Source organism: Heteronotia binoei, chromosome 5 (assembly GCF_032191835.1).
Source record: "Heteronotia binoei isolate CCM8104 ecotype False Entrance Well chromosome 5, APGP_CSIRO_Hbin_v1, whole genome shotgun sequence".
Taxonomy (NCBI): domain Eukaryota; kingdom Metazoa; phylum Chordata; class Lepidosauria; order Squamata; family Gekkonidae; genus Heteronotia; species Heteronotia binoei.
In genome coordinates this window covers 123,738,386-123,764,410 of record NC_083227.1, presented here as the reverse complement: position 1 = coordinate 123,764,410, position 26,025 = coordinate 123,738,386, and the positions used below count along the sequence as shown (strand labels likewise).

At 42.7% G+C, this 26,025-nt stretch overlaps 1 protein-coding gene across 2 annotated transcripts in view; it reads left to right on the top strand.

Annotated features, from left to right (window-relative positions):
- Positions 1-11,096: 11,096 nt before the first annotated feature.
- The window catches only part of G3BP1 (G3BP stress granule assembly factor 1), a 54,458-nt gene continuing 39,529 nt past the window's right edge, over positions 11,097-26,025 (top strand). For both annotated transcript variants that reach the window (XM_060240285.1, XM_060240284.1), the window contains exon 1: positions 11,097-11,273. In XM_060240285.1, coding sequence (XP_060096268.1) covers positions 11,128-11,273 — 146 coding nt within the window. In that variant the 5' untranslated portion in view covers positions 11,097-11,127. The remainder of the gene's footprint in view (positions 11,274-26,025) is intronic.

Here is a 26,025-nt window from a genome sequence, read left to right as displayed (position 1 = left end):
GCGATCCACAGTCTGCACTGGCTGCCCATCGAGTACCGGATCCACTTCAAGGTTCTAGTGCCAATATTTAAAGCCTTACGCGACCTGGGAGCAACATACCTGCGGGACCGTCTCTTTCCATATATGCCTAGGAGGTCGTTACGTTCAGCCTCCCAGCATCTGTTGGCTGTCCCTGGCCCAAGAGACACCTGCCTCGCCTCAACTAGGGCCAGGGCTTTTTCAGTCCTGGCCCCAACCTGGTGGAATCAGCTCCCTATTTAGATCCGGGCCCTACCTGTCTTATTAGCCTTCTGTAGGGTCTGTAAAATGGAGCTGTTCCACCAGGCTTTTAGCTGAGGCTGCAGGCGTCTATTCTTGATCTGGTTGGCCTCCCTGGCCAGCACTGTTATCTGTGCTAGGAAATGGAATAAAAACTGCCATCCCTGTGAGATATCATGATGTGAGATGGCTAGGCTGGGCAATATGTGATGTCATAGTAATCTGAATGCTGATGAGTTGTCTGTTTATAAAATGTTTTTATTGTATTTTATTGTTTTATTATATGTTGTACTCCACCTTGAGCCCTACGGGGAATGGGTGGAATAGAAATTTACTAAAATAAAATAAATAAAGGGAAGTAAGCTTTATATTTGGTGGACTTGCAAGTTGAAGGGAAACAAATTGAGTGGTGTTACTAGTGAATGGAGATGTCACACAGCGGGGGACCAGGAAGGACCTTCTACTGGCTGCAACCACTTCGGTTAGGATCTGTAAGGGAGGGCCCAGAGCACCCAGCCACCCTTGTATCTTCCTTTTTAGCATTTTTCCCGTGACCAAGGAGACACGAGGACCCAGGTAGTTAAACAACAACAGTTTATTTACAGTGCTCAAACAATAAGTGGGTAATAAAACTTTTAGTGTAACAATGAAAGGTTGGTAAAAAACAAAAAGAAAAGCCCCGTGACTTGCTAAATGTTCCCTTCCCTAATACCAAAACTCAGCCTCCTTGAATGAGGGATCTCTCTCCAGCAGTCTTCTCTTTAGGGTTCCCAATCCCCCCGCTTTAGCGGGAGACTTCTGGGTTCCCAGCTTAATCTCCCGGTCTTCAAAAATTGAGAAGCGGGGGGGGGGGGGGGGTAGAGGGGGGGGGGAGAACATACCTATAGAGCTCCTGTTGTAGAGCTCCTGAGCAGTTTGTAAAATCCCTGTCCCTTTAAGGCTGGGCAGGAAGGAGGAAACAGGAAGGGCTTTGGAGAACGGCCCCTCCCTTCTTTGCTTTCGTTTTCTCAGCAGGCACAGTTCTCCGGAAGAAGACCAAGTAAGTATTTGTGTGTGTGAGAGAGAGGGAGGGGGATTCCCTGGCTTGGAGGCCCTCCCCCCTTTAGAAAGCGTGGTGGGGGGAGGGAAATGTCTACTGGGCACTCTATTATTCCCTATGGAGAATGATTCCCATAGGGAATAATAGGGAATTGATCCGTGGGTATTGGGGGCCCTGGGGGGGGGCTATTTTTTGAGGTAGAGGCACCAGATTTTTAGTATAGCATCTAGTGCCTCTCCCCCAAATACCCCCCAAGTTTCAAAACGATTGGACCAGAGGGTCCAATTCTATGAGCCCCAAAAGATGGTGCCCCTATCCTTAATTATTTCCTATGGAAGAAAGGCATTTGAAAAGGTGTGCTGCCCCTTTAAATGTGATGGCCAGAACTCCCTTGGAGTTCAATTATGCTTGTCACACCCTTGTTCCTGGCTCCACCCCCAGTGTCTCCTGGCTCCACCCCCAAAGTCTCCTGGCTCCGCCCCCAAAGTCCCCAGATTTTTCTTTAATTGGACTTGGCAACCCTACTTCTCTTTCCAGAGAGAACCTTTCACCCTGCAGCCTTTTTGAGAGAACCAGCCTCCTTTCAAGCCAGGCCTATTTATGCTTTCCTCCTAGGCCCCACCCCTCTTGGGCTAGTTTTCCCTCCAAAACCTCTTCATCCAATCAGAGGGATCGAAGGGATCCTGGGAGATGTAGGCCTCTGTATGTACTCCTAGGCAGGCTTTTCTCTGCTCTCTAGGCTGCACTAGGCCTCAGATCATGACAGGCCATTAGGCTTGCCAATCCCCAGGTCCCAGCGGGGGTTCTTCCGCTATCCCAGGCTCCTTCCCGCCCCCAGTCAGCTGGCCGGCGTGGGGAAGCCCTGCCCCCACAGGACCATGTGCCTTTCCACCTCCGGAGGCTTCAGTCTCCTATTGAAAGGCTTCCTCTTGGGATGGTGTGTCTGTGTTACTTTGAAGAAGTTGGCAGCAACTTGTGAGTAGAGAGCCTAATCCCTCGCTTCAGAGTCGCCAGAAACGGAGGGCGGGGGGGGAGGGAAACGTCTGCTGAGCACTTCATTATTCTCTATGTGGAGATCGATTCTCATAGGGTATAATGGGGAATTGATCTGGAGGTATCAGGGGCTCTGGGGAGGCTGTTTTTTGAGGTAGAGGCACCAGATTTTCAGTATAGCATCTAGTGCCTCTCCCCAAAATACTACCCCCCCCAAGTTTCAAAATGATTGGACCAGGGGGTCCAATTCTATGAGCCCCAAAAGAAGGTGCCCCTATCCTTCATTATTTCCTATGGAAGGAAGACATTTAAAAAGGTGTGCTGTCCCTTTAAATGTGACGGCCAGAACTCCCTTGGAGTTCAATTATGCTTGTCACACCCTTGCTCCTGGCTCCCCCCCCCAAAGTCTCCTGGCTCCACCCCCAAAGTCCCCAGATATTTCTTGAATTGGACTTGGCAACCCTACAGGACATAGAACTCTCTGCCAAATTTCATCAGGGCCTTGTGGGTCTTTATAGAATTCTGCCAGGCCTGCAAAGCAGAGATATTCTACCGGGCCCTTTGTTGAGGACAGTGACAGTTTCCATCTTGGCTGAAACCATCCTCTGTGCTTCATGCTTGCTTTGCTGCCCTCCCCCCTGCCAGCAAAGAGGCCAACAGTCTGCAAACTTGGGTAATTAATGTTTTAGTTTCCGCCATCTGTTTTTATAATGTATTTGTTTTGTTCTTTGTTATATTTGGCAAATGTTTTTAAAGCGTCTGTATATTGCCCAATTTATAAATTGAATAATGATAATTATAGAAGTCAGCTTTTCTTGTTCCTGAATTTATTTCTGTACCATTGATTGACTCTGTTAAATGTTTTAAATCTCAAAGTCATAGCTTTTGGTACTGAGTTCCAAGATCCCTATTTTAAAGTGTGTTCCACAGTATACTGGAAGCTCTGATTCCAAACCCAGATCTCCAGAGTAACACATCATTGGAGAATCAATTCCCTTTGGTAAACATGAAACCTGTCTTTAGAAGCTATGAGAGAATTTGGTTTATCTAACTGGCTTATCTAAATTTGTGACTAGCTTCAAATTATTTCTTCATACACAGCCTAGTTGCAAACATTTGTTTTGGACCTGGATTCAGTAATGCCCTGAATGTTCACAAAAATTTGGGGATCTAAGACAAGCCTGACCACCTAGTATGGAGTCTTTCCCTTCTTACTGCATATGAAAGAGTGTGATTACTTTTAATTAATGAACTTCCATGTAATGATCTTCAGTATATGCTTTTATTGGGTTATGCCAATAAAAAGTGTATTCAGACTCTGCTAACTTAGGGTGGAGCAGTGGTATACAGCTTGTTGACAAAGAATATGTGACAGCTCTTCCTGGGATTCTCTTAAGTGACTAAGAATAATGAGTTTTGCAAATAGCTTCATAAATATTAGCGTGGAGAGACTCTTTGACCATATTATTGAACAGATGCAGAGCCTTGTACTTCCAGAGACGCAAAACCAGAAACCATGGGGCAAGACACCCTTCCTCCATCATTTTCTCTCCCAGTAGAAAAGAGCAAAGTCTGGTAGTACGTTAAAGACGAACAAAATTGTGGCAGGGTATAAGCTTTTGTGAGTCATTGCTTTTGTGAGTTGCTGCTCATTTCAGAGATAAGACCAAATGATTGTGGCACTCTAGCAAAAGACTATTTGATGAGGATCTTGTAGTCACCGCTCTTCTAAAAAATAAAAAGGCCAGATCTCCCTATTTCTCCTCCCCAGACAGTGCTTCATAGGCTTACTGCTGGAAACTGACCTGATCTGACTGGCAGCTTCCTGTTGTTGCTGGTACAGGTCTGCCTCAGGCTACTTCTGCAGTTTTCCTTCTGGTCGTGCTGAAGCCATCTTCTCATCTCATTAGACAGACTCATCCACAGATCTTCTAGCCTCTTTGTAAGCTATCTGTGCCTTTTCTTCTGCCTTTTCTCTGATGGCATATCCTCCTTGCATCCAGTTTCTTTCCCAGCTCTTGGAAGGCCTTGGCTGGTAACATTCTTCTTCCTGAAGATCTGCTGGATATAAGCTATATCGGAAGGATAGGGAGGGAAGGGTTGGAGGTGGGGTGGCTCTGTATGTCAGAGAGGATATACGGTCCAGTAAGGCTGAGATCAGAGAATTAGATTCACTTTTAGAAATGCTTTGGGTTGAAATAGAGGGCCCAAAAGGAAATTTAACTATGGGAGTTTGTTATCGCCCACCAAATCAAAAGAGAGAGGACGATTATAATATGATGGAAGGCTTAAAGATAGCGGCTAAACGTAAAAACTGTGTTGTAATAGGTGATTTTAACTACCCGCAGATTGATTGGGTCAATATGTGTTCTGGTCGAGAGAAAGAGATTGAGTTTCTTGATGCTCTCAATGACTGTGCTATGGAGCAGATGGTCTCAGAACCTACCAGGGGTGGGGCGATCCTGGATTTGGTCCTAAGTAATGCCCAAGACTTGGTGAGAGATGTAAAAGTGATTGCGCCGCTTGGGAGCAGTGACCATAATGTTATTGATTTCACCGTTTGTATAAATAGGGAGTTGTCCAAAAAGACCACCACAACCACGTTTAACTTTAAAAGGGGTAAATACACTGAGATGAGGAGGCATGTGAGGAAGAAACTGAAAGGAAAGGTACATACGGTCAAAACCCTTGAGAAAGCTTGGACGCTATTTAAAACTATAATCCTAGAAGCTCAGATAAAATACATACCACAAGTTAGGAAAGGCACAAACAGGCATAAGAAAAGGCCTGCGTGGTTAACAAATAAAGTAATGGAAGCTGTAAAAGGTAAGAAGGACTCCTTTAAGCGGTGGAAAACCAGTCCAAGTGAGATTAGTAAAAGGGAACACAGGCTGTGGCAAATCAAATGCAAGACTGTGATCAGGCAGGCAAAAAGGGACTATGAGGAGCATATTGCAAAAAACATAAAGACCAACAATAAAACTTTCTTCAAATATATTAGAAGTAGGAAACCAGCCAGGGAGGCAGTGGGGCCCTTGGATGACCATGGGGTAAAAGGATTACTGAAGGAGGATAGGGAAATGGCTGAAAAGCTAAATGAATTTTTTGCCTCCGTCTTCACTGTAGAAGACGAGAACTTTTTGCCCGCCCCAGAACCACTAATTTTGGAAGGGGTGTTGAAAGACCTGAGTCAGATTGAGGTGACAAATGAGGAGGTCCTACAACTGATAGACAAATTAAAAACTAATAAGTCACCGGGTCCGGATGGCATACATCCGAGAGTTCTGAAGGAACTCAAAGTTGAACTTGTGGATCTTCTAACAAAAATCTGTAATCTTTCATTGAAATCTGCCTCCATTCCTGAGGACTGGAAGGTAGCAAATGTCACCCCCATCTTTAAAAAAGGTTCCAGAGGAGATCCGGGAAACTACAGGCCAGTCAGTCTGACTTCAATACCGGGAAAGTTGGTAGAAACCATTATCAAGGACAGAATGAGTAGGCACATTGATGAACACGGGTTATTGAGGAAGACTCAGCATGGGTTCTGCAAGGGAAGATCTTGCCTCACTAACCTGTTGCATTTCTTTGAGGGGGTGAACAAACATGTGGACAAAGGAGACCCGATAGATGTTGTTTACCTTGACTTCCAGAAAGCTTTTGATAAAGTTCCTCATCAAAGGCTCCTTAGAAAGCTTGAGAATCATGGAGTAAAAGGACAGGTCCTCTTGTGGATCAAAAACTGGCTGAGTAATAGGAAGCAGAGAGTGAGTATAAATGGGCAGTCTTCGCAGTGGAGGACGGTAAGCAGTGGGGTGCCGCAGGGCTCGGTACTGGGTCCCATGCTTTTTAACTTGTTCATAAATGATTTAGAGTTCGGAGTGAGCAGTGAAGTGGCCAAGTTTGCGGATGACACTAAATTGTTCAGGGTGGTGAGAACCAGAGAGGATTGTGAGGAACTCCAAAGGGATCTGTTGAGGCTGGGTGAGTGGGCGTCAACGTGGCAGATGCGGTTCAATGTGGCCAAGTGCAAAGTAATGCACATTGGGGCTAAGAATCCCAGCTACAAATACAAGTTGATGGGGTGTGAACTGGCAGAGACTGATCAAGAGAGAGATCTTGGGGTCATGATAGATAACTCACTGAAAGTGTCAAGACAGTGTGCGTTTGCAATAAAAAAGGCCAATGCCATGCTGGGAATTATTAGGAAGGGAATTGAAAACAAATCAGCCAGTATCATAATGCCCCTGTATAAATCGATGGTGCGGTCTCATTTGGAGTACTGTGTGCAGTTCTGGTCGCCGCACCTCAAAAAGGATATTATAGCTTTAGAGAAGGTGCAGAGAAGGGCAACTAGAATGATTAAAGGGCTGGAGCACTTTCCCTATGAAGAAAGGTTGAAACGCTTGGGACTCTTTAGCTTGGAGAAACGTCGACTGCGGGGTGACATGATAGAGGTTTACAAGATAATGCATGGAATGGAGAAAGTAGAGAAAGAAGTACTTTTCTCCCTTTCTCACAATACAAGAACTCGTGGGCATTCGATGAAATTGCTGAGCAGACAGGTTAAGACGGATAAAAGGAAGTACTTCTTCACCCAAAGGGTGATTAACATGTGGAATTCACTGCCACAGGAGGTGGTGGCGGCCACAAGTATAGCCACCTTCAAGAGGGGTTTAGATAAAAATATGGAGCACAGGTCCATCAGTGGCTATTAGCCACAGTGTATGGAGCACAGGTCCATCAGTGGCTATTAGCCACAGTGTATGGAGCACAGGTCCATCAGTGGCTATTAGCCACAGTGTATGTGTGTATATAACATTTTTTGCCACTGTGTGACACAGAGTGTTGGACTTGATGGGCCGTTGGCCTGATCCAACATGGCTTCTCTTATGTTCTTATGCTGCCTCTCTCTCCCTCTGTCTCTCAATTGCCATCCAGTCCATTGCTGACATTTGGTCAAGCCTTGATCTGCTCGGCTCTGGAATCCAGACTTTAGGAGCCCCCTCAAAGCATCTCTCCCAATTGAAAACCTATTCTGATCTTGAATGCTCTTCTTTAGGAACCCAACCTCACTTTAGTGACAGTCACTTGCTTCACCAACAGAAAATATATTGGAATGGTTTGAAACCCTTCTGCTTTCCTCCATCAGAACTGTATATACAACCCTGACCTGGATAGCCCAGATAAGCCCAATCTTGTCAGATCTTGAAAGCTAAGCAGGGTTGACTCTGGCAAGTACTTAGATGGGAGACCTTGACATACCAGAGGCGGGGGGCAGGGGCAGGCTTTATTCCGCCACCTCTCTGAATATCCTCCAAGCCCCTAGTAGGAATCAACCAGAGATCACTATGACTTCCAGGTGCACGCACACGCGCACATAAACAAAGGAACAATAACATTCTAAAAGCATTACAAACTGTATTTTTCTTTGTGGATAACCTCACCTCCACAGAGGCAAGCCTGAAATGACAGGGCATTCCAAAGAGAAGTGCCACCACAGAAAATGCCCTCTCTAGTCACTACCTGTCCACACCTCTGAAGTGGGAACAGAGAACAGGGCTTGAGAGGCAGATCTTAACTGGTAGCTGGACAATATGGAAGGAGATAGTCCTTCAGGTACTCTGGCCCCAAGCATTCAGGGGCTTAAGAGTAAAAACCAGCACTCTTGAATTGTGCCTGAAAACAGATAGGGAGCCAATGCAGATCTTTCAGCACAGGGTTGACATGATCCCTGGCACAAATATTGGCCATTACAATTTGACTAACTGAAGTTTCTGAACCTTTTTCAGTCTTAATGTTCAGACTGCCCCCCCCCCCCCAATCTACATGTTTTTTGAGGGGGAAGCAAAATTAAAAAAAATGATGCTCCCTTATGCGCCCATTCTATCTTATGGGCCCATAGAATAGAATGGACTCTATACCCAATTTGGCTCCCACCCCTCCAGCAGCACCTGGGGCAAGCGCCCCCTCTGCTCCTCCCTAGATCCGGCCCTGCCCCCCACTCCCCGACATGGCAAATGGCCATGAAATTTCCCCTGTAGCTTAGAACTGAGATGTCATTCCAGAGGTGGGATGACTTCACTGGAATGTCTTGGTGTAAAATACTCATTAAAAAACACAAAATGCGCTATTTCTGGTACAGTTAATATTTATAAAAATAATGCATCACTATGAATAGAGCAAAGGGGTAATGGGTGTAATACCTGCCTTTATCCTATGTCTACTAACTAGGTTTGAAGGAAGACAGGAATCCTTTACCTGGGAATTGTTTAGAAAGCATTTTGACAGGTGCACCATGTTGTGCTGACCATGTTTTAAATTAAGATGAGCCCCTTTACAATGTAGCCATTAAAATGTTGGATTTGGTCATCCTGATAACTGCACACCTGATTTATGTTCTAAGTGCACCCCTTCTTTCAAGGAGCTCTGGGAAGTGAAAGTCCTCCTCACGCCTTCCATTTTATACCCACAGCAATTCTCTGAGATGAGCTTAGCTAAGAATGACTTAACCCAAGGTCAACCTGTAAGCTTCATGGCAGTGGTCATTTGAACCTGGGTTTGCCAGATCTCAGTTTGACACTGTAATTGCTGTGTTCTATACATTATCCTCTGTATTCTTATATCTTCTATATCAGGGGTGGCCAACGGTAGCTCTCCAGATATTTTTTGCCTACCACTCCCATCAGCCCCAGCCAGCATGGTCAATGGCTGGGCTGATGGGAGTTGTAGGCAAAAAACATCTGGAGAGCTACCGTTAGCCACCCGTTCTATATTTAAATACTTTGGACATTATAGCATTAACATATTATAGGTTGCTTGCATGAATATGCTTCTAATCCAACTTTTTAAAACTTAAATTATTTTACTGCTGCTTTAAAAAAAGTATTCCACCTCTCTTACAGTATCAGATGGTAATGCATTATATTCCTGTTTCACACTCCAGAAATGAAAGATGAAGAATAACAATAGCTACATTAGGTTCAAGGTTCATATGACTTCCTAATGAAAGTGCATCCACAGCCAGCATAAGGCCAGCAGTCCCACCTCCTAATTAAATGTTTTTTAAATGACATCAGAGCTTTCATTTTGAAGTACAGTATTTAATTTTAGAATAGGCCCATTCTTGTTTTACTTATTTATTTATAAAAGCAATAGCACTTTGTACTTTCCCAAAGTAGTAATGATCCAAATGCTGCCAATTAATCCACCCAGTTTTGTTTACCAAGATTCCCCCTGGGTAAGGATGGATTTTTCAAGATAGCTGTCGCCTTTTTTCATTTCTTTTTCTGAATCACTTACGTATTCTTGTTCTGAGGAGTGTAACAGGTTGCTTTAAAGAGAGCTTTAGGAAAGTATTGCTTAATTAAAGTGTTCATTACTTTCTGAAGCTTTAACCCAGGGGTGTCAAAGATATAATTTGAGGGCTGAATCAGGCCCCCGAGCAACTGGCTGTCATCTGCTTCCTTCTCCCTATATCTTGCTTCCTTCTGCATAGCAGTTTGCTTTGCAAGGCTTGCTCAGGAGCTTCAGAGCAAAACCTCTATTTTCTCCATTGGCTGAGGCTCCTCCCTTGGGGAGGAAGGCAGAACTTGCTTTTCCAGGCTCTCTCAATCACACAGAACTACTGAGCCAAGCCTCTCTTTCTTCTATTGGTTGAGGCTCCTCCCCCACTCTTGTCCCCTGGAGAAGGAAGAAAAGTGCCAGAGCTTCCTTTGCCCAGTTCCCTGAATCTCTTGGGAGAAATACAAAGAAAGCATCTTTAAGACCAACAAGTGCTAACATTTTAAGCATTTTAAAAAAATGTTTGGCTGTGTCTTTTATGAAGTTTATATCTCTGCTACCTTATCTTAAATAGGTACACACATGGCCCAGCCCGGCATGGCGCGGCCTAACAAGGTCTCATTTATATAAGATCCAGCCATAACAAATGAGTTCGACACCTCTGCTTTAACCTATTTATTGAATTCCTACTTATCTTTAAAGCTTGTGATCCTAACAATTCTAAAGCTATTAAAATAAGCATAGACGCTTGGGGACAACGTTATAAAAATTGTAATTAACTATTTTAAAGGAAATACCTCTCCTCCAACCCCCGGCCCTAATATCTAAGGAAGTCCTGCTATGGCCCTGCCTCGAGACTAAACGGCAAATGGAGAAGCGAATAGTAATTGAAACTCAGAATGGTTGCTTCAGGGGTTCTTGCCCGCAACCAATTAGATGGAGATGATAGGATAGGAGGCTGCCTGGGGGTGTGTGGATGGGTCCATTGGGAACTGGAGCTTAAGACTGGCGCGAACCTGCGCGGAAAAAAAGGTGGCCGGGAAGACAGAGATACGTCAGCACCCCGCGCTGCTCAGAACTATTCGGATCTCTGTTTAGAAGGTATTCCCCTTTAAGTAGTCCCTGTCGTCATCTTGTCACTCACTGGATTATGTTCTTCGCAATTGGTCTCTGCGTCCGATGCTGCTCCGGATTCACGCCCTTTCTTACACGGGGTTTCTAGGTCTTGATTTCTAGGGTTTTCTACCGTGCAGCGCACCTATCCTTGGCGGGCAACGTAGCCACGCCTCCGCTGAACCTTTCGCCTAATAATGAAGGGAGCGTCGTCTCATTGGGTTCTGCAGGAATCGGAGACCATCCTCCCAGCCTTAATAAGTGTACGCTCAACATCTATTGGCTAAAACGGACGTCGCTTCTGTTCACCGGCTTTGTTCACTTTGGGCCGTGAATGGCTGGCCTTCTTGCCGCTCAGGATATAGGCTAACCTCTTCTTCCCAGTAGCCTATCAAATTGTGAGATGGAGACGCAGTCGACTCCTGAGTGGCTGAGGACATACAATGAGGGTAGGCTGCGCGCCGGGTATATTTAGCCGGTGGCTGAGCACGCCGTTGCGTGAGGTGCTTCCCATCTCTCTTTTGGCCTATCTGTCCGCCTCATACGAAGAGAAACTTCCTACTCTCCTCCAGCTCCGTCTCGCCCACAGGTGGGTGGGTAGTGTGGCTCAAGGCCGTGGCCTTCTGAAGAGCTTGATGCACGCTCTGATCGTTGCCATAGACACGCAGGAACCTGGCCGCGAGTGGGGGCCGCTCCTCCCCCTTGCCTCTCAGGCTGCGGCCTCCTCTCACGCCCGGAGGGGCGGGGGATATGCTGCCGGGTACGTGCCCGGGTGGCCGTGCCGGGGTCAGCGGAGCAAAGAGAGCGTGGGGGAGGCGAAGGTGCGGTGTCTCGGGTGGGAGGGCGTGATGTAGGAAGAAGCGGCAGTGGGATCCTGTGAAGAGCGACTGGGATGCCGGCGGGCTCTTGGCTGGCGGGATCGCACTCTGTCGGCGTCCGAGATGCTGGCTGGTGGGCTTGGGGCATAACGGACAGAAGCGAGCGTATGCCTGGGCCTTTGCAGGTCGGCGCAGCATATTTGCGGCAGCAGGAGCCTGGGGGGATGGGAAGGATGTGATACAAGGTGATCGGCGGGCGTGGGGGAAGCGAGGCTGTTTTGGATGGGCGAGGGCGTTGATCGGGCGGAAGGTGGGGTTGGTTGGCTTAAAGCCATGAGGAGGATTTCGCGTGATATTTTGGGGCTGGCTACGGGTCCGTTCTCAGGGCGGCTCTGGAAGCCGCGATCTCGGCCTTCTCACCTTTTCACTGCCGCCTTGTGAGAAGCAGAGACCCCCCCCCCCCCCTGCGTGCCTAATAAAGATCTGAACACGCCTGTTCAAAGCGGCGCGGGCCTGCAGTGGGAAGGAGAGAATCAGGACGCTCTTCGCTCGCTGCCACCGTCGCCTTCGCCTCCATATAAAACGAGCCCGCGAGCTTTGTTAATAATAATAATAAAAAAAAAGGAGCGGAAACGGCCGACGGTACTTGAAAGGATATTTTCCATCGGTGTGATATTCCGTGCTGAAGTGGCGGCGTAAGACACCGCGGTTTATCGCAACAGAAATAAGCTGCATAGAGACGGCAGAGGACAATAGTGTCCTTCAATTCAGGGAGAAAAGGAGACATTTGTAAAGAGGGCTGGGCCGCAAAGTGAATCGGGCTGCGGCTTCATTGTGTAAACCTCAATATAGATCTGCAAGCTTTGTCCGTTGCCTTGTGTAGCTCGATCCTTAGTTCTTAAATGGAGCCAGAGTGGAAGCTTCAGAGAAGGAAATGTTTGATTATGCCCCCTTCCCCGATTTTAAAATAAGGACACTTGTTCAAGGTCAGTCTGTTTGTCGTAAAAGTGAGAGCAGATATACAGTTTCCAGGCATTCGTGGTTGGTTCTTTAATTGTTTGTAGTTCAGCTATTTAAATAGCCTAGTGTGAACCGTTAACATGCATCTTTATTTGTTTATACCAATCTGTATTGAAGGTTGTGTTCTGTGTATATGTCTATATAAGTGTGTGTGCATATATAATGTTGGTGAGGTAGTACATCACAATCAACTGCAGAGGATTTGTAGCAAGTGGCCATGTTTCTAGTCTGTTCTATTTTTGTATGGATTTCCGTTCACAGATAGACGTGCCAGGTTTAGGAAATGCAGACAGATCTACAATGGCTTTAGTTAACATGCCAGTTTCTGTCATTGAATGGCATTTCAGTTGGAATCTGTCATTCAATGGCGTTTCAGATGTTAAAGAACCTTGTACAGAATTATTGGCTTATATTCTCTAACACAGGGAACATCATTCTTTTTGGAAGTTAACTCGTGCTTAAATGACATTTTTTGGTACTTTTTCTTTTTTTATTAAGGTTATTTACTATTAGCTAAGTAAGTATAATTTTAAAATTTGGGACATAACATTCCATTGTCCAAAAATCCCTTTTTAATTAATGGTGCTAGTACAATATATGGTAAGGCCAAATTGCTTAAAATTTGAACAACTGAATTTCGTTTGTTACAGTAATTTTCACATAAAGTATGCTGCACTTTGTGTTGAGTAAAGCAGTATTACCAGCAGTTACAGACAGCATCCAGAAGAGGCTGATTGAATTATGATTCTTAGGGCCTTTGTGTGAAAATGTAATATAGGTAAATAAGGAGATGTATCATGTATATTTAATTTCATTTTCTTTGCCATTTTTGCATTTTCACTTGGGAAAGCTGAATTAGTGCATGTTCTGCTGCATGTTTTTTTTAAAAAAAACTAGTTTAAACCTTGCTTTTCTTTATGTGGCATAAGCTAGAGAATTGGAGGGGGGACTTTTTAGCTTCATAGGAAGATTAGGGGAGATACAGCAAAGCTGAACAAGGAAATGTAGCTGGATATACTAACCTTCCTTGACAAAATGAAGAATGGTACCTCATGGGTTACAAAGGAAGCAATCCTTTGTTTGTACCTTCTGTCCCCTCCCTCCTTTTAAAAAGCCCTGGAATAATAAACGTACTAAGGGGAACAAAAGATATTGTCTTTTTGGTATTGCATGTGATGGAGAATCTTCTGTTTGTTTGCTCACTTTTAGATTGTAATTTAATTGATTAGCTGAAGCTAGAGTTTATCCCCCCACAACAGACACCCTGTGAGGTGGGTGGGGCTGAGAGGGCTCTCCCAGAAGCTGCCCTTTCAAGGACAACTGAAAGAGCCATGGCCATTCCAAGGCCATTCCAGCAGCTGCAAGTGGAGGAGTGGGGAATCAAACCGGGTTCTCCCAGATAAGAGATGGCACACTTAACCACTACACCAAACAGATTATTTTCAGAATTGACATTCTTGTTTGAAATTTTTGATTGGGGGAATTTTTGTGACTAATAGGCAAGCTAAAAGAACCTGAAATAAGTTTTTTAAATTAAAAAAGGAATTCCAAAACCTGCTAATATTTACACTCCTAGATTGGATCCAACCAGCTTTTAAAAAAAATCTGTCTCAGTTTTGCTCCTTATTACAGTCCCCATCCCACATCCAGGCAGGTCCTCTGGTTCTCATTGTAGTCTTTTGGGGATGTTGAAAGATGGACCCTTTCCTTCCTTTTTCATCAATTGAAAATCTGATTGGATCCAACCTTATAGTCTATACTGTAATTTAGTAATTGTGTTTTATTAATGCAATCTGTATCAAGAAAATTATGCTTAAGGTTACAGTGGTATGGAAGAAAAGCTTTATAGAGATTATCAAAATCTGAAACAATTGTCTACCTTTTTATTGCAGTGTTATAGATAAGTTACTGAGGTGCAGTAGCAGGTGTGAAGGATGAGGGAATTTGAGAGTGCATAAAAATAGAACAGATTTGATCAGGTTTCACTACAAGTAATATCTTTTGCATACATAGCCTTGTCTGTTGCATTTGACCTTTTTGCCACAGGTGAGAGTCTTCCACAAGCTAGTTATCTCAATCTTTTAGTCTTGAATTGGATTTGGAAAACTCTTAATGTGCTGTTATGGTTTTAATGTTAAGTGAGTTTTGTGCTTCCTCTTCCCCCCCTTCGGTACCATAATCTGAGACAAGTAGGGACTTCAATTTTGCACAACCTCTAACTTTGAAATACTTTGAACCCAGAGAAGAAGAAGACAGCAGATTTATACCCCGCCCTTCTCTCTGAATCAGAGACTCAGAGCGGCTTACAGTCTCCTATATCTTCTCTCCCCACAACAGACACCCTGTGAGGTGGGTGGGACTGAGAAGGCTTTCCCAGAAGCTGCCCTTTCAAGGTCAACTCTGGCAAGAGCCATGGCTGACCCAAGGCCATTCCAGCAGCTGCAAGTGGATGAGTGGGGAATCAAACCGGGTTCTCCCAGATAAGAGACCGCACACTTAACCACTACACCAAACTGAACTGTGGCTTATGTTTACCTTCCCAGTTAGAACTGCACACTGTGTTTTTGTTTTGCTAATTTAAAATCAGTGACAATCAATAGCGTCCACTAAATTAAAAGTTACTGACTTGGACTGCATATAGTATAGGAAATACAAGCATAAGTCTAGTGCCAGATCAAGAACATTCCCTCATTATTACGAAACATTCAGAATCTCAGGTGCATAAGATTGTGGTTAAAGGGGACTAGTTAAATACTTCACAGACCTATACATAACAAAAATATTTGGCTCAAATCCAGAAACTACTAACTAGATAGTATAGTCCTATTACCAGGTGTCTACTTGAGTATCAGTTGCTAGTGGTTTCAAAGCAGTATTTTAGTGGATGGAAGGATTTCTGTCAGGTTTCTTACTACTTCCCTTTTGCTGCTTCCTCAAATTCCCTCAAGTGCTGCTCCAGGGAGACAAGGGACTCTCAAACAGCATTGAGGGACAACGTTCTGGATTGAAGCAGGAGAAAGAAGTAATGCTCAGTGCATAGAAATCTTTCCGTCCATTGAAATGCTCCATTGGAGGTGGCGGCGGCTATAAACATAGACAGCTTCAAGAGGGGAATGGATAAGCATATAGAGCAGAGGTCCATAAGTGGCTATTAGCCACAGCTTATTGTTGGAACTCTCTGTCTGGGGTGGTGATGCTCTGTATTCTTGTGCTGGGGGGGGGGGGGCACAGTGGAAGGACTTCTAGCCCCTCTGGTGGATCTCTTGATGGCACTTGGGTTTTTTGGCCACTGTGTGACCCAGAGTGTTGGACTGGATTGGCTATTGGCCTGATCCAACATGGCTTCTCTTATGTTCTAAACTGTAGCACCCTTATCTGAGGTGTTAATGTTACATCAAGAAACTGAAAGCTGTAATGCTGAACTAGTGTAAGCAAACGTTACTATTTCACACAATTGCTATAAAGAGATAATTTTTACTGATTACCAAACATGATAATGGTATGCAATACTGGCATACCTTGAAAGGTTGTAAAGACCACTAAAATAATGAGTAGCTTCCTGAAAAAAGTGAGCTCATGACTCACGTATAGCTTGTCTGCTTTCTTGCTTCCTTATGACCTTCCCAGCCACCAGCCAACCTACCTGTATCTGCTCTTCCATCTTCAGCTTTTCCTTTCAACCTGGCAGCCTCTCTTGAAAAGCTCTTTATGATTCTAGTCACTAGGCTGGGCCTATTTGCATGGTGGGGAATCTGGAAGAACTTGTGAAAGGCACCTTGCTTTCTCTTATATTCCCCTCTCTATGCTATTTCCTCTCTTCCTGGCAGCCCCATAGTCTCACCTTTAATTACTTTTTTCTCTCCATCACTCCCACTGAATTAGCTTTCATCTGCCATCCATATTCAGCTATACTATTTACTTCATTTATACCATGCCTTGCCTCTTGGTGGGAACCTAAAGCACCTTACATCACTCTTTTTCATTTTATTCTCACAAGAATTTTGAGGTGAGTATATGTGACTGGCCAAGGTCACCCAATGAGTTTCTGTGACAGAGTGGGTATTTGGACCTGGGTCTCCGAGATCTTAGCCTGAAGTTCTGACAACTGGCATTCTTGAGCTGGCTGCTGTTGAACAGTAGCCAGTAGTTGTGTCTGGGTGAGTCAGATGGTAGCAAGTTACCCAGTGGTTGCTCTTCTGTCTGACCTTGGTGAGTCCTCTCTCAAAGGCCAAAACAACCCTGGAAAGGGCCCTGACTCCTCTCCATGTCGTTTATTAGCAGAAACCAAAGCTTGAAGGCTGGCAATACTGTTGTGGTTATTAGAAACAGTCGCTGAAAACATTTGTTTCTTTAAAGCTATAGGTGCTGCATTTGTTATTTTACAGGTTTTAAAACCCTGCTTTTAAAAAGATTTCAGATTTTCTTGCGCATCTGGAACCTTTTTAAAATGTTTGTTCAAAGGTCCACCTTTGTTCATAGCACCAGTCTCTGGATTTGAAGTATCCATAGAATCAGTCATATTGAGAATTATATAGATGATGGCTATCTTCTTTGTCACATTCTTTTTGGCTAAAGTATGGGAATAATTTGCTCCACTGCACTCAGATCTCTAGAATTTTTTTTAAAAAAGCGCCCTTTTACAGTAATTGTGAGTGCTTGTTTTAACAACTCCCAATTTGCAGATAAATGTCACAGTTGTGATTGGCATCCATGGTTTGGGTCAAAGGAACTGAGTGGTGGTCTGCTCATTAATTGAAGATTTTCTGCTTTCCCCCCCCCCCCCCCCCTGTACCCTCCATCCTTTATCCAGTAAGCTGCTCTTATGGTTCACGAGACCAGCAGAGAATGAGGGCTGTAGTTAGAGTGAAAATTAGAGATGTGAAGGCCTGAGAAAAAGCAGTTTGGAAGACATTTCCAGTTTTTACAATGGAGAAATAGGCAAAGGGGGTTTGAAATTTTTTTAGGATTTAATGACAAAAGCTCTATGAAATACTCTTTTTAGGATGGGTAAAATGCTTAAGGCAAGGTTTTTCGCACTCAAATTATGTAGCATGAAAAATTTCCTTAGGTTTTTTTTTCTTTGAAATTTCAGGGAACACTGAGATAGAACTCGTATGCTGTGGAACAGCAGCAGTTTCAAGAATCTACTTAAATGTAAATAATTTTAGCAATGGTTAATATGCTATAAATGTGCTGAATGCTAATACATTATTAGATAATTCATTGTTTCCAACGTTTTCGATTTTAGTTTAATACACATATGTTCTAGAAGTTCCACCAATTTGGCTGAGAGGGTTTCTGTCCAAATATTTATTTTGTTTGCCACAGATTTTTTTTCTTCATCTTCTTTCCCTTACCTCTTGGATGGCAAGAATTACAGATTCATGCTCTATGATAGCATAGAAAGCAGCAGCAAGGCTTAAGGGGAGCAAATGGAAGAAGGATACAGAAGGAAGAACCACACAGCTTTTTTCTATTCTTAAGTATGGGGTATATGTGCAATTTTTCTTATAGAAAATGAAGAATGTGTTAATCTTTTCATTCCATAAATATGCCAAATAATACAGTTTTTTAAACTGTGTATAAATGATACATTTTATGTTGCTCAGGTAGTTTTAAAAGTTTAGGTTTAATAGAAAATATTGCATACTTTAATTTACTGCCAGTATTCCACAAACATTGAATTAATATTTGCAGGTTTCTCCTGTTAGCCATAGGTTTTCTCCTAGTTATACATAGAAGCTTCTGCTATGGTCAGGAAATATAGTCTTGTTACATATATGATAGCAATAAAGCAAATACATTTAGTTGTTTATAATAAAATTGGTAGAACTTCCTCTATGCTGAAAAGATGCTGTTCTTTGCTGTATACCAGAGTCTTCCTCCCAGTAGATGCCAGAATAAAGTAGCATTGTCCTGAAAGAACTATTACAGCTGGACATTTGTGTTTGTCCCTTAGGTCATCTGTCTTGACTACTGCAGTAAACACTCCCTTATTGTTACTTATTGACAGATTGTTGGTAACCCAGATTTATCTATTTCTCATTTTGAGAAAAAAGTCTGAGTTCATCTGTCCACCTTTCCATAAACTCAAGTGTGCTTAAAACCGATCCAAATAGTTAAACAGATAATGCCACTTGTTCTGCTGCAATCTTCATAAAAATACTGCAACCCATGGTATAAGGCTTTCCAGAAAAAGATGAATTGAAAAAGTTTCTGGAAGAGAACAGCACCCTGAATAGAGCAAATCTGATCTAACATATTTATTTTTATTTGTATTTAGTAACCTTGGTTCATATGTTTGTAGCAACAAATACTTTACTAGTACTCTAACCGAAACATTTGATTTTAGAAAAAAATCAAGTGTGGTTTAAATGGAATAATACTTGTAAGAAAAGTCTGTACTGTACTTTCACCCCTCACTTTTTAAGCAGTGTAAAAATTAAAGTACCTGTGGAAGATCTTGTCTCACATAATGAAGGAACATAATGTACTTTATCTGCCACATGTTTAGTTGACATGAATTCTTCAAGGTGTGTTGATCCCTTACTTCGTTGGAGTTTTTAAAAGTTAAAGCCAGCATCTTGAGTTGACCTCAGAAACTCGTTGATTGTTAGTGTAATTTGCCTGGTATGGGTGGTGTGTTTAAACCTTCTTGTATGCAGTAAGATGGGTCAGTGATGTGGAGCAGAAAATGTTCTGATGCCTAACATAGTCTCACTTATGTCACATCCAGCCCTCATAACAATTGAGTTGGACACCCCTAGGGTAATGTGAGGTATGAGGCATGAACATACCCCAGTGTTTGAACATGGTGTATTTGATTTCTTTTGCTATTGTTTAAATTTTGTTAACGTTTTAATATTTAAGTTATTAAAATTTTCCAATTCAAGTCTTCCTGGAGAACCTATATCACTGGACACTAGTTTCAAAACTGTACATTAGGACCCAAAGGTGTGATTATTTTGCAGATGGGTTACAAAGACAGAAGGGAGAACAAGGATCAGGATCCGCTGGGAGAAGACTCAGGAAAGCTTGATAACAGATTTGGGTTTGGGTTTGCCTCTGATGTGTGAAAAGGCTTGAGATACAGGCTCAGTCTAGCAGTACTTCACTGGGAAGGTACTGAAGAATGTGGATCTTTCACTTGTTTTGCTCCTTCCAAGCAGTTTCTTCTGATCTGCAGAAAGTTGATTCCCAGGCTAGAAATGTAAAATATCTGCAAGTTTTGAAGCTGTTGTATTTGTTTACATTATTTATAGTCTGCCTTTCTCACAAGGACTCAAACAGATTACACAGAGTAAGTACAATCAACAAAATGGTACATTCAGTAACCAGTGCATTAGGATTTTAGAAGTCTGGAACCAGTAGAAAGAACTGAAGCATATTATAATTATTAACATTGATGCATTGTACAGAAATTACGTAATAGGATCCAATTTACAATAAGCTATATGCAGTGGTCTCAGTAATTTTTCTAAGTAAATGTGAAATGTTTTGTGCAGTGCAGCTCTGCTACCTGTGCAGAAAACCCTTCTTGAATAGTTCAGTCTTGCTTAGTTTGCAGAAAGCCAGGAGAGTGGGAGCTTTCCTGACTTTCTTGGGAAGGGCATATCATAAGGGCATTCCAGTTTGTTGGTCAGTCGCACAGTCCAGTTAGCTCCCTTTAATAGTCAAATGATGACATTCTGGAGCTGCTGGAGTTTCTAAGTTGATTTTGAGGGGAGACCAATGTACTGTGCATTACAGTAGTCTAGTCTCAGTGTCAGTATTTGCCCCCACCCTTCGCCATGTGGCCAACAAGATACAGGCAGGGACTACCCTTATGTGTACATCAAGTTTTAAATATAAAAAAATTTACAGGCCAGATATCATAAAAGTTCAAAATTATTTTGAACATTATGCGATTTACTGGTGCGTATCCTACTGCTTCACCAAGAATAGTATGAAGCTTTCACCCGGCCCAAGATAGGATTCATGTCACTGTGCTAAATTTAGATCAGGTAGGAAAATAGCTATTTTATGTACACCATTTCCCCCATATAATTCTACTTTTTCATTAAAATGTCTATGTGGTTAGAACCCACAAAATAGGTATTTTTTTTTCCAGAATGCACATACACTGACAACCACCACCACAATACCTGTGTTCCGAATCAACTGTAGGTGAGAATAGCCAAACTACAAAGCTTGGTATTTCCAGTGCTTTTAAACATTGATATGAAACTAATTTGTTGTATACAGTAGGAAGCTTTTTAAAATGATGTGGAACAAAACAGCCGCTCTTCTTTACACATGGTAAACTGAGCACAAAATGCATATACCTTCAGAGCCAACTGGAAAGAATGTGCATATTGTAAGCTGTGCTCCCTTTTTCAACCTGCTTCCACTACTTTGAAAATAACTATGGTGCTGTATAGTGTTTAGAACTTTGAGTAAATCTGGATAATGAGCTGGACATTGAACTTTTCAGTAGTGTATCTTTCTCTCACAAAGTGTTTGTTACATGTGCTTGTGTAACCAGTAGCAGTAATTTTGGATTGTGATTTCTTTTAAAAATCTCTGTGGATTCCAGCAGACTGAAAGTTTCCATGGACTGAAACAAGCTGTTTTTCGTTTTCTCATGTTAACTTGTTACTTGGTTTGGTGTGCATATCCTAACAGTACTGCAGAAGCCAGAGAAATCCAAAGCAGGTAACACCCCCCCCCCCAAAAGAAAAAAGTTACAAGAAATTACTATCTTATGCTTAAGACCTATGCATTTTGAGAAAACAAAGGGAATTTATATAATATTTTAAAACCTTGTTCTTAAAAAACATCATTCTGAGAGGCTTAAAACTTCAAGGTTTCCAGGTTTTCTACTGAGCTCTTCCCCCATAGTCCCTCGCATCTCCAGGCTTGATAATGGTTATATTCCAAAAAAGAAGCCATGAAATGATTCAGGGGGATTGTACACCACATTGGCTGTTAAGAGAATGATCTCAAGAATCTGAATTGCCACATCAGTGCAGAATTACTAGGGGATTGTATTTGGGGCCAGATAACTCTGCCACCTTCAAGAGCTCTTGTTGGTGTAATTCAGTTTTCACTTGCTGAGAAAAATGATAATCAGAAAATCAGTGCCCTCTTGTAGATCTACAAGTGAATTCTGTGGAGTGTTTATTCGGATTGAGCTGGGGCAGCTAGGTCAGAAATCCTGTAATTTATTTCCTCTTGCTATTAAATAAACCTTGAAGCAGGGATTCTGCATGATCGAGGTGTAAGACTCCAGACAATGACTCTGTGTAGTCCAGTAGCCCTTCTGTTCTGCATATGCATTAAAGTATCAGTTAGTTGAATCATAAGCTTCAGAGAGTAGACCCTTCTAAGCAGTCCTTTGTGCTTGTAAGACAGTTAAGTTCATACAAATCTTGGCCATGATAACAATTTAGAGGGGTAGCAATGTTAGATAGTTCAGTAACACCTTTGAAGGATAACAGAGTTTATTCCAGCATTAACTTTCATATGCACACTTCATCAGATGCATGGAGTGTCTGTGACTGGCTGTGGCTGCATCCTAACAGTAATACTTCTGATCTCTTGTTGCATAGATCTAATTTTATGGGATTAACAGCCCCAAAGACCTCATGAAGTCTTGATCTGTTCTTGCCATGGTGGGCTCAGTGTGAACGCTGAAGACATCTAGGGCAACAAGTCCAGATGCTTCAGACCCCAATGCAAGAGGCCAGTTTATCCAGATCATTTGAATAATGCACTGGGCAAATGGATGGGTTGTATCTTATATTCTGTTTGCTTCGTCTGGCCCACATCTGTGGATAGCTAGATCTGTGGATCAGGGCCACATGAAAACTAAACAGATTTTTCAGCAGATTTGGGGCACTCAAGTAATCTGAATATAATCTGAAAAAAAGGGGGGGGGGTAAATCCCCTGAAATAAAGTGATCACAGTAGCTGTGCTGGGCACAGCAGTGCAGTAGGTGCACTGGGGAGCCCCCTGGGTTCAGTGGCAGTGGCACAGCCTGGAAGCTGCACTGGTCCCAGGAACCAGCAGCAGTACAAGCTGAGAGTCATGTGGCTGCACAGTCCTGGAGTTCAGTTGGGGATGCCACTGGCAGCTTCAAGCCTGGGGGCAGTGGCCACAGCTGCGAAGGATGCTAGCAACTGTTGTGTGTTGAGTGGTAGGTGGTGGGGCTTGGTGCTTTTCCAGCCTCAGCAATGGGGGCATATGGGATTCTCCCACTTGAGTCTGGTAGGTCTGCTTCTTAGAATCATAGAAGTGGAAAGGGCCATACAGGCCATCTAGTCCAACCCCCTGCTCAATGCAGGATCAGCCTAGAGCATCATCTACTTTATTTCCTCATCTTGTATCCCAGTAGCCGATTCTACTGTTGAGCAATTCTTACTGTAAATATATTTTTCCTAATATCTAGCCGGGACCTTCCCACCTTTAATTTAAATTCATTATTGCGAGTCCTCTCCTCTGCTGCCAACAGGAACAGCTCCCTGCCCTCCTCGAAGTGACAGCCCTTAAAGAGAACAATCATGTTCCCCCCCTCAGCCTACTCTTCTCCAGACTGAAAATTCCCAGGTCTCTCAGCCTTTCCTCATAGGGCTTGCTCTCCAGGCCCTGATCATTCTTGTTGCTCTCCTGTGCAACTGCTCCGTTCTGCTGCATCCTTCTTGAAGTGAGGCTTCCATAACTGCACACAGTTTTCCTAATGCAACCTGAGCAATGCAGTGTGCAGCAGGACTATGACATCTTGCAATTTGAATGTTATGCCTCTGTTAATACACCCCAAGATCACCTTAGCCTTTTTTGTCACTGCATTACACTGACTGCTCATATTTAACTTACAGTCTACCCTTACTCCAAGACCTTGGTCACACACACTGCTACCCAGAAGTGTATACCCCATGCAGTATGCATGTTGCTCATTGTTGCCCAAATGTGGAACTTAAATTGCAACTTGTTCACTTCTGCCCACTTTTCCAGTGTGTTCAGTGTGTGTTTCCAGTGTGTTCATTGAATTCTTCTATCTTCTGGTATGTTTGCTGCTCGTCTCAATTTGGTGTTATCTGTGAATTTAATGAGTAGCCCATCCACACCCTCATCTAGATCATTGATGAAAATATTGTAAACCAAACAGAGCTTATACTTGGTCCCTAAAAGTACCTAAACTGAAACAAAGTCCTTAAAAGTCCCTTTTCAAAATGCTAGATCCCTAAAGTCCATACAAAGGCTATATGACATTTTAAAACATAATTTATGTACATTTTTATGATTTTCAATATAATTTTTAAGGCAAGTTGCAGCAATTCAGACCCAGTGTCTTTAAAAGTTGGTAAGTTTCAGCATTTTGTCCCAGGTACAATGTTAAACTGCCTCTTCAGGACACTTTCCCCTTGTTAAGTTTTTATTTTTGTGCCCTGGAATCTTTCTTCTTTAATTGGCATTTCTTCCATTTCTATAAAATAAATAAATAAAAATTAGACATACCGCATCCAGGGTCCAATAAAAAATCTTAATTTTTATCATTTAATATGGCTAAAATAATCAGTAAAAGTTGAGTTAAAGTTGAAAGACAAGCTAAAAATTGAACTTCCAGAAAGTAAAGGGGATCTGCTATCTTGGACTTGATTCTCACCAACAGGGATGAACTGGTTGATGAGGTGAAAATAGTGGGTGGTAATGATCATGTAATTTTGGAACTTATGAACTTAGGAAAGGGAAAAGTTGTACGCAGACATATACTTGGACTTCCAGAAAGCAAATTTTGACAAACATGAAAGTTATGGTGGATAGAATCCAATGGCCAGAAATACTTAAGGAAAAGGAAGTTCAAGAGAGGTGAGAATTTCTTAAAAGCAAAATCCTGAAGGCACAATCACAAAATGAGAAGGAAAAATGGGAGGAGTCTAAAGAAGACAGGGTAGCTCATAAACAGCTTTCTAAGCACTTGAGAAATAAAAAAAGATTTGTTTAGGAAATGGAAGGAGGGCCTTTTAACCAAGGATGAATATAAACAAATAACTAGAGCTCATAGAGAAAAAGTTAGGAAAGCTAAAGCTCAGTATGATCTCAGGCTAGTGAGAGATACTAAAACAACAAAAAAGAGGACAAAGTGAGAAGAAGAAAGGACATGGTAGGCCACTTGTGGGGACAGGAAAGTGAACTTGTAACAGGTGATGAAGAGAGCAGAACTGCTCAATTCCTACTTCTCAGTCTTCTCTTCTGAGGGAAAAGGTGCTCAATGTGGCAAAACAACATGATGAGGGAAGGAAGTTGCAGCCTAGGATCAGCATAGGGGGTAATACATAAACATCTAGTTTAAATGAAAATAAGTACTTGGGCCAGATGAACTGCATCCAGGGGTACTAAAAGAACTTGCAGATGTAATTTCTGAGCCTTTAGCCATTATTTTTGAGAATTCTTGGGAGAACAAGAGGTGCTGGAAGGCTGGAGGCAAGCAAATGTTGTTCCCATCTTCAGGAAAGGGGGTAAAAGAGGATGGACTTGATGTCTGTACCTGGAAAAGTTTTAGAACAATCATCAGTCAGTCCTTGAGCATTTAGAAAAGATGGCTGCAATTTCGAAGAGCCAGCAGGGGTTTCTTGAAGAACAAGTCATGTCTGACTAATTGTATTTCCTTTTTTTGAAAAAGTTACTACCTTGCTGGATTAGGGGAATGCTGTAGCATAGTTTATCTTGATTTCAGTAAGGCTTTTGATAAAGTTCCACATAATCTTGTTGACAAATTGGTAAAATGTGGCTTGGATTCTATTACTGTTAGGTGGATCCTGTAACTGGTTGTCAGATCTCACCCAAAGAGTGCTTGTGAATGGTTTCTCATTCTCTTGGAGAGGAGGGACAAGTGGAGTGCCTCAGGGATCTGTCCTGGGACCTGCATTGTTTATTATCTTTATAAATTATTTGGGTGAAGGTATAGAGGGAATGTTTATTAAATTTGCAGATAATAATAGAAGACAGTGTCAAGATACAGGATGATCTTGACAGGCTGGTAAACTGGGCTAAAACAAATAAAATTAGCTTTTACTGGAATTAATGCAGAGGTCTGCATTTAGGTAGGAAAAATGCAGTGCATCATTATAGGATGGGGAAGACTTGTCAGTAGTATGTGTGAAAAAGATCTAGGGGTCTTACTGAACCATACACTAAACATGAGTCAGCAGTGGCTAATGCAGTGGCTAAAAAAGGCCAATGCAATTTTGGGCTGTATTAACAGATCAAGCAAGTGATGATAAGTATCACTTTACTTTGCTTTGACTGATCAGACATCTCCTAAAGTATTGTGTTCAGTTCCCGGCATCACAATTTAAGAAGGATATAGACAAGCTGGAATGTGTCCAGAGGAGGGCAACGAAGATGGTGAGGGGTCTGGAGACAAGGTTCTATGAGGAAAGACTGAAGGAGCTGGGTATGTTTATCCTGGAGAGGAGATGACAGGTGATATATCACCATCTTTAGGTACTTAAAGGGCTGTC